We start from the raw sequence: 9,546 nt of genomic DNA, 5'->3' as shown, positions 1-9,546 counted from the left end.
GCTTGGCCCCACACAAAAAGGCGGCTCCTGGAGCAGCTGAGCATCCTGAACCAGGAAGCAATGGATTTCTTGCTTCTGCCACAGACTCCCCAGCTGTGAGCCTTCCAACCTTATAAATATTCTTTGTATGTGGTTCAGAGTACTGGGACCATTCCCTGAGCCTTCTTGGTCCTGTATTCTGTGTTGTTCTTGGCAGAGCTCATCACTACACTTCCACCTAATCCACCATCTTTTTCCGGAAGTCTGAGATAAACACTATGAATCTCAAAATCGACAGTTCAAACCCACCCAGCTCCTCCTCGGAAACCATATATAGGATCACTATGAGTTGGAACCAACTCAACAACACTGAATAACAATGGACAAAATATAGAATGATGCAGAAAGTATCAGAAAAAGATGGAAGTACACAGAGTAAAATTCTACCAAAAAGAAACGGTTGATTTTCAACCATTTCAAAAGGTAGTATATGATCAAGAGCAAATGGTACTAATGGAAGAAGTCCAAGGTACACTGAAGGCATTGTCAAGAACAAGGCACTGAGAATTGATGGAATACAAATTGAAATCTTTCAACAAACTGATGCATCACTGGAGGCACTCACTAAACTATGCCAAGAAATTTGGAAGACAGATACCTGGTTAAATGATTGGAAGAGATTCATATTTGTGCCCAAAGATGTGATCCAATGAAATGGGAAAATCATCAGACCATATCATTAATGTCACATGCAAATAAAACTTTTGCTGGAGATAATTAAAAAATGGTTGCAATGGTCATTGCATTGACAGGGGACTGCCAGAGGTTCAAGCTGGATTCATAAGAGGATGTGGAACAAGGGATATAATTTTTGATGTCAGATGGATCTTGGCTGAAAGCAGAGAATATCAGAAAGGTGTTTACTTGTCTTTTATTAAGACTATTCAAAGGTTTTTGACTGTGTGGATCATGACACACTATGGACAAGATTGCAGAGAATGAGTATTCTGGAACACTTAATTGTGTTCATGAGGAACCTGCACATAGATCAAGAGGCACTGAGCAGAACAAGGTGACACTGAATGTTTTAAAATCAGGAACAGTATGAACTAGGATTGTATTCTTTCACAATACTTATTCGATCTGTAAATTTAGCAAATAATCCAAGAAGTTGTATTATATGAAGAAGGACTTGGAATCAGGATTAGTGGAAGGCTCATTAACATACTTGCTGAAAGAGAAAAGGATTTAAAATACTGATGAAGATAAAAGACCACAGCCTGCAGTTGTACCTTAATGTAAAGAAAAAAAATCCTCACAAATAAACCAACACTTAACATCATGGTAACTGGAGAAAAGATTGAAGTTGCCAAATACTTCATTTTACTTGGATCCACAGTTGGCACTCATGGAAGCTGGTGCCAAGAACATAAACGATGTATTGCATTGGGCAAATCTGTTGTACAGGCCTTTTTAAAGTGTCCAAGAGCAAAAATGTCAGTTTGAGAACTAAGGTGTACCTTACCTAAGCCATGGTAGTTTCAGTAGCCTCCTATGCATGTTAAAGTTGGACAATGACTAAGAAAGACCATAGAAGAATTGATGCATTTGAGTTATAGTGTTGGAACCGAATATGAAAAGTACCATGGGCTGCCAGAAGAATAAACAAATCTGTGTTGGAAGAAGTACAACCAGAATGCTCCTTAGAGGCCAGGATGGCGAGACTTTATCTCTCATACTTTGGACTTATTATCAGGAGAGACAAGTCCTTGGAAAAAGACGTCATGCTTGGTAAAGTGTAGGATCAGTGAAAAAGAGGGAGACTCACAACAAGATGGATTGACACAGAGACAGCATCAGTGGACTCAAGCGTAACAACTATTGTGAGGATGGCACAGGACTAGGCAATGTTTTGTTCTGTTGTGCATTGGGTTGCTATGAGTCAGAACCGACTCTATAGCACCTAACAACACCAACAATAACAAATTTCTCAGGAACCAAGAACAGAGACTAAAATCTTTGGGTGACATTAACTCCACATCTATCCTTTATCAAGGTTATGTACCAGTGTGTGGCTTAATTTTCTTCATTTTTTCTTTTGCAAAAATGAAGTAAAATGTTTTCATTTTGATGATGTTTAGTTCCTCAGGTGCTCTTTTGGTTAATGCTTTTGATTTCCTAATAAAGCTGTCTCTGTCCACCTCAGGTATTCTCCTGTATTATCCTCTAGGTTTTGGTTTGTGTGTGTGTGTATTTAAAGGATTTGTTCCTTTCTGCTTTTCCTCAGTGCTCAGACTTTCCTTCTATCTGCCTTTTTAAGCTTCTCTCTCTTTCCTTCAGAGTCCTTCCTGGCTTGGCACTGTGGGTTAATGCATTGGACTGTTTAATGCAATGTTGGTTTAAATTGCAAGATCGGTGGGTGGTTCAGGCTCACCAGTTGCTCCTTGGAAACCTTGTACTTGGTCGCTATGGGTCAGAACCCATTGGTGACACTTAATAACAACAATCTTTCCTTCTCTCTCTGCTTGTCAAATTGAATCCTTTCTTCAAGATCCAGTCAGATATCTCTTTATCCCTGAAAAAAATTATACTTCTTTGGTTCTCTTACCCTTCCACTGATATTTCTCAATATGTTATTCTTTATATGGCCATTAAATAACTTTAATTATTTTCCTATATGATTTATGACCCCTTCTAAGTTGAAAATTGAACTTCCTGGTGGTGCAGTTAACATGTTCTAAAGGAGCTCTGGTAGCGTAGTGGTTACGAATCAGGCTGCTAACCTCAAGGCCGGCAGTTCGAAACTGCCAGCGGTTCCACAAGAGAAAGATGAGGTGTTCTGCTCCCGTAAAGATTTACAGCCTCGGAAACCCTGTGTAGGGTCACTATGAGTGACCACGGCACATAACAGCAACAACAACAACTGTTAACCAAAAGGCTGAGGTTTAAGTCCACCCAAATACACCTCAGAAGAAATCTGGCAATCTGCTTTCAGAAAATCAGTCACTGAAAAACTCTAGGGAGCACGGTTGTGCTTTGACACACATAGAGCATGTCATTGGTGACTGATTTAGTTAAAAGATACTTTAAGGAATAAGACTGGGCTTTGTTATTTTTTGTTGTGTCTTTCATAATATAACTGCTTATGAAATAATTGTTTAATAAATGGAATGAACAAATAATGTTTCATTTTCTTTAGGAGTGTAAGTCCTGACTGTGAGGGTTGGAAATGTAAAGGTAGATGTTTTGTAGCAAAAGGAAGGGAGAGGTTTATTTTGCAGTCCAGGAGCAGAGGTCCTTGGGACCATTAAGGGAGAAGAGCGAAGTATAGGACCCTACCCAGAGAAACAGTGACGCCAGAGATGGAGGCAGAGATGGAGTGGCTGGGACCCTGGACTGAGGGATGGAGAGGGGCTATGTGCTGGCAGCCAGGAGGCAGGCTTGCGGCGTGTGTCCTTTGGTTGTTTGATGATTCATGGAATTGTAATCATGGCAATGAAATGAAATACGATAGGATGAATGTGAAGCTAATGTTTTTCCCATGTAAACTATCATATAATTTAGACTAAAAAGCAATGAATTGGAAAAAATCAAGCTAACAACTATTTTAAATGATCAGAAGTGAATATGTCAATCTATTAAAAAAAAGATTAAAAGGAAAAAATTAAAAAAAGAGTATAAGTCCCAATTTATGGCAATAGGGTACACTGTGTATTTCCTTGATTTTCATAGAGAATGATACAAGACAGAGCTTTATCCAGACAAATTACTTAAAATGCTTAATTAGTATTTTATAGTGTTGCACTAATAACTTGGATTTGAATCCCAGCTCTGCCACTAACTACTGTTATTGTTAAGTGCCATTGATTTGGTTCTGACTGTACAGGGTTTCTGAGTCTTTTTAAATCTTAGTAGAAGCAGAAAACCTCATCTTTCTCCTGCAGAGTGGCTGGCAATCCAGAACCTCAGACCTTGTAGTTCATAGTCCAGAGCTTGTCATATGGAGCCACATGCTTCTACTACTAACTGATTATAAAAAAATTAAATACATTTTTAATCTCTTGGCATCTTAGTTTAATCATTAGCAAAATAGAAAAAAGAGGTAACATCTAGATGAGGAATACATTAATTGGTATGTAAAACACTAAGTTAGCAATCATAATTTTAAACAAGATAACATAATCATAATACAAGAAATGATTTGAAAACTACCTTGTATATTGCTTTATTTTTATATCTATAATTAAAACCTTATTTTCTTTCTAGTTTTTAAATTATATTCCCCTTCAAAGCCTTGTAGTGAATATGAGTTTGAATGCAAGCAATTGAAACAGATGACCATGTATTTGAACAAATTTCCAGAGTTAGAAAAGTGGGATTGACTAGGGAACTGGGACAACATCATCTCTGGGAACATGTAATTCTGATTTTCTTGTGGGTTTTGGTTTCTTTTTCTTGTCAATCCAATTGTGATTTGTGATAATGTGAACTCCAATTTACAGAAGTTGAAAATAATCAAGAAAAAAGCAGAACTGTTCCCCTCAGAGTCTTTTCCAGTGGTAGGTTTGAGCCTTCCCTCTTGGCTGAGTTTATCACACCAAGAATCAGCTTCATCATTGACTTTTGAGCATATTTCCTCTATAGCATAAGTTTTACAGTTAAGTTTCTGAAAAGCTGGGTTGGAATCCATATAAAGCTAGTTTGAGAAAGGTAACAAATGATTCTTTCCGTTGTGATCATAGGTTACTGCAAGATTCTCACAGTTTCTACTGGTTTTGCTGAGAAGTCTGGTCCAGAGTTCAGCATGTACTTTGTAATATTGATACTCACAGATGTTTACTTTTTCTCCCCTAGGTTGCAACAGAGATTCCAATTTCTGCACTGAGTGCCATCGCAACTCCAAGAATTGTAGACCTTGCTCACCCCAGGCTCAAGATAGAGGGTCTGTGTTATGATCTAGAAAACAGCGACATGCCCATTCGTCCTGTAAGACATCACTGCCCTGGAATCTGGTGGCTTACTTTCTGCTTGTTCCTAACATGTTATTTTGCCTCTACACGCATTGCCCAAAGTCATTGGAAAAGAGAATCTGGAAAGAATGGTCTGTAATAGGAAGACCTAGTTGCTTTATATGGAGAGAGAAGAGGGGTAGAGGACAAAGAGTATGGACTTAGGAGTTAGTAAGAACTGGGTTCAAATACCAGTCTCCCCACTGCTACTACCTCTGTGATGTTGGATAGCCTTCCTGAGCCTCATTCATTCAACAAGTGTTTGAATTCCAGGCACTATTTTCATGGAGGCCAATGCTAGTGAAGGAAGACCAACAGTAAATATGCAAATAGCTAAGTTCCAATTATATGAGTGCTGTGAAGAACATAAGGAGCCCTGGTTGCACAGCGGTCAAATACTTAGCTGCTAACAGAAAGTTTGGCAGTTCAATCCCACCCAGGGCTGCAGGAGAAAGACCTGACAGTCTTCTTTCATAAAGATTATAGCTGAGAAAACACTAAGGAGTAGTTCTGCTTGTCACATGGGGTTGCTACGAGTCAAAATCAACTCAATGGCACCCACAACAACAGTAACAATGAACAACATAAAATAGGAAACAAAAGTGACTATGTGTGAAGGTGGGAAATAAGCTAAGGAAGGGATATTTGACCTGAAACCCTGAATGATGAGGAGTCAGCTATGTGAAAAGTCTAGCAAAAGAAAGAACATGTTCCTTTAAGCTGGAATGAGCTTGAAGTTGGGTAGAGCTAGGTGAGCAAGACCCCACTCAGAGGTCTGCTGTGATGAGCAACATAGATAAGGCATTCAGCACACAGCTTGGCACATTCAATGCCTTACTACTCTCCTTTTCCTCCTTGACACACCCTCCCATTAACTGTAGTACCAACTTGATACCCTGCCCTAGTTAGACTTCAGTAAATATCCAGTGATCATATTGCCAAAGGAGGTGGGACCAATCTTACCTTTTCTCTGGGAACTGCTGTAGGATTCGAAGCAGTAGTGGGAACCTGATATACAAGTGATTGTTTAGTGCCGATAAATTGGTTCTGACTCACAGAACCCTGTATAGGGTTACTGAGGAGCAGCTGTTCGGTTTGAACCATCAACCTTGAGGTTAGCAGTCCAGTGCTTATCCCATAGTGCCACACCAGGACTCTGATATGCAAGCAGAGGATCTAAATAGAAATGAAGAAAGGAAACCAAGCTGGAAATCAAAACTCCTAGGAGAGTGTCTTGGGTTTGCTAAAGTGACTTTCCTTGTGACCAACAGACGAATCATTTATTCTCAGCTTTTTGGTATATATAATGGGAACTATAGGCATCCTTCCTTAATTGCTAGGTTCCTTCCTTGATTGTGGGGGAGCGGTTTGAAAAAAAAAAATAGAAGTCTTAAGATAAAATGGTAACCTTGTAGATAATCATACTCTTAGAATACCAAACAAATCTGCACCAGTACAATCCAGAACACTTTCAGGACTACTAAGTAATGTTAGTCTATCAGAATGCTTTTGAATGAGCATTTATGAGAAAGAATAGTAGCTAAATGTCATCCTTCACATTGTAACAGTAAAGCAACATAACATAATCTGAAAGATGTGGTTCACAAAGATCAAAACGGGTCAAGCAGTAAGTCAAAAAAAGTACATTAATTGAGCACCTACTATGTAATTGAGCCAATTTTAGATTTTGGCAAACAAGTGCTCTGTCAAACAACTTTTATTCTTATGGGAAGAAACAGACAATAATCATATAAACAAAGAGCTAAATGAGCACATTCAGATATTGTAAATGTGATGAAGGAGATTAAGTCCTGTGTTGTTGTTGTTATTAAGCACCATTGAATCTATTCTGACTCATAGCAACCCTGTATAGTGTTTCCAAGGAGCAGCTTGTGGTTTTGAACTTCCAACCTTGTGGTTAGCAGTCCAGTGCTGATCTTTCAGCACGGTATCAGAAGTCCTGTAGGAAACTAAGTCCTGTAGGAAAAGGCTAATTAGCAAGGCTGCTTTATGTTGGATGGTCAAGGAAAGTCCTTCTTCAGCATTTTTGGATAGAGACTTGAATGATGAGAAGAACTCAATATGCCAAAAGTGAGCAATGAGGTTTTCAGGCAGGAGTAGGAAGTATAATGGCCCTGAGATGGAAAACGCTGGTCCAGAGGGATCTCCTGTGGCCGGAACCATGGTGATTAAGGTGAGGAAGCAAGGAAGATGAGATCAGAAATGCGAAATAGCAACCAGATTATTTAGGGCCATGTATGCCATAGTAAGAAATCTAAATGGTATTATGAGTAAAGTGGGAAGCCACAAGAAGGTTTGAAAATATGAAAGTGATGTGGTCTGATTTGGACTTTAGAAAGTACCTACATTGAGTTGTTACAATGAATAAGTGAGCATACTATTGTTAAGTGCCATGGAGTCAGCTGCTGACTCAAGGTGACCCCATGTACAACCAAACAAAATGCTACCTGGTACTGTGCCAACCTGCAATGCAGCGAATTACTTCATATGGCTCGTCTACCCAGAGTCTTTGTAATTCGCACCAAACAACTTTTTTTTACCCCTCCTGGGTCTGGGTAAGAGAAGGTGGGAGATGCTAATAAGATGATTTGGTTATGAATGATTGTTAATTGTGATTGTAAAAACTTGGAACTCTAACACGGATATACAAAAGAGCCTTTTCAGAGTAGGAAGGGGGACTTCACTACCACCAAAAAAGAGTCAGGAGCATGTCCTTTGGACCCTGAGATTCCTGTGCATTGAGCCTCCGACCCAGGGACAGAAAAATGTGGCACCAGAAGAGAGCATAGGAGTGGCAGAGGAGCAGCAGCAACAGACCAAGAGCCAGAGTACCAGACAGAGCTGTGGGCTTCCCAGACCATGGAGCAAGTCAAGCTGAGTGACTTTTGGCAGGAGCCTCACTTATGGAGTGAGGTGCCTCCAGGCACTTAATTAGGGAGTTAGGTTTCCTGACTCATGGGATGAGGTTTATACTAGATTGGAGTGCCCTTTGGGCATTTATTGCCATTCCTAAAAGAGCTTTGTAACATTTCCAGAATGAGGCAGAAGCTAGGTCTAGGGCCCAAAGGCCACAAGGAGGCCTGCCTTTAGGCATGACAGAAGAAAGGCTGTGCTGACTAGAAGAACTGTGCTCTGAACATTTCTGATCCTGCATTATAACCTGCTAATGTCCCTGTCTTGGGACAAATGCAGCCAGAATGCTTCTTAGAAGTCAGGATGGTGAGACTTTATCTCATGCTATGGACATGTTATCAGGAGGGACTAGTCCCTGGAGAATGACATCATGCTTGGTCAAATTGAGGGTCAGTGAAAAAGAGGAAGACCCCTCCCAAAAGATGAATGGACACAGTGGCAGTGGCAATGGACTCCACTGGAACAATTGTGAGAATGATGCAGAACGGGACAGTGTTTCATTCTGTTGTACACAGGGTCGCTGTGAATCGGAACCAACTCAATGGCATCTAACAACGATAACAACAGCTTCCCTAATAATCCCCATAAACATGGTGTCTAAGTTCTTTGCACCATTGCAACAGATTATCACACCCAGATGAGAAGTAGAGAGTGTTTCAGGAAGGATGGGGGGAGCTATTTCTTACGATATATCTCCTTGTTCACTGTGATCCATAGGATTTCATTGGCTGATCTTTAAAGTAATTAACTAGGTCTTTCTTCCTAGCACATTTTATCCTGAAAGTTTTGGTGAAACCTGTTCAGCATCATAGCAATATGGAAACTCCTGACAGATAAGCAGTGACTACCTATGAGGTCCATTGGCTTGAAATTTAATGCTGTTCTTCCACGTGAAAGGCATAAATTCTACTGGTGCAAATGGTTAATGTTCTCAGCTGCTAATTCAAAGGTTGGAAGTTCAAGTCCACCCCGAGGTAACTTGGCAGAAATACCTGACAATCTACTTCTGAAAAATCAGTGATTGAAAACCCTGTGGAGCACAGTTCTACTCTGAAACACATGGTGTTGCTATGAGTTGGAGATGACTACAATATTGGACTTGTATTATGCACTCAGTAAATGTTCATTCTCTTCCTACAGAACTGCTTCTTGGAGGCTATACTGTAGAATGAATAAGGAAGACCCGAGAAGATTGATGCATTTGAATTAGGGTGTTGGATAGGAGCTCTGGTAGCGTAGTGGTTACGAATTGGGCTGAGAATCGCAAGGTCTGCATTTCAAAACTACCAGCTGCTCCGCGGGAGAAAGATGAGGCTTTCTGCTCCTGTAAAGATTTACAGCCTCGGAAACCCTGTTCAGGGTCGCTATGAGTCGGAACCAACTCAATGGCACTTAATAACAACAACATCAAGGGATATTGAATACACCATAGATTGTCCGAAGGATGACTACACCTGTGTCGGGGTTTTCCCTCGACATAGTTGTCACGAGTGTTTGGTTCATGAGGAGGGGAGATCCAGCGGCGATAGGGATAGCGAAAGAATACACAAACAGAAGGGAGACAATGAGGCACCCCAAAGCCAGGGTGGATACATCACTGGTGGGCAGGCTTGGGACTACAGGC

General features: G+C 40.4%; 1 protein-coding gene across 1 annotated transcript in view; it reads left to right on the top strand.

Annotated features, from left to right (window-relative positions):
• Positions 1–9,546, top strand: part of THEGL (theg spermatid protein-like) — a 105,673-nt gene that overhangs the window by 92,464 nt on the left and 3,663 nt on the right. Inside the window, exon 6 of the mRNA XM_006868072.1 lies at positions 4,834–4,965. Within this exon, the coding sequence (XP_006868134.1) occupies positions 4,834–4,965 (132 nt within the window). The remainder of the gene's footprint in view (positions 1–4,833; positions 4,966–9,546) is intronic.

This window comes from Chrysochloris asiatica, unplaced genomic scaffold (assembly GCF_000296735.1).
Source record: "Chrysochloris asiatica unplaced genomic scaffold, ChrAsi1.0 scaffold00115, whole genome shotgun sequence".
In the NCBI taxonomy this organism is placed as follows: domain Eukaryota; kingdom Metazoa; phylum Chordata; class Mammalia; order Afrosoricida; family Chrysochloridae; genus Chrysochloris; species Chrysochloris asiatica.
Note: the sequence above shows the minus strand (reverse complement) of the source record. Positions and strands in the feature narration are given on the sequence as shown.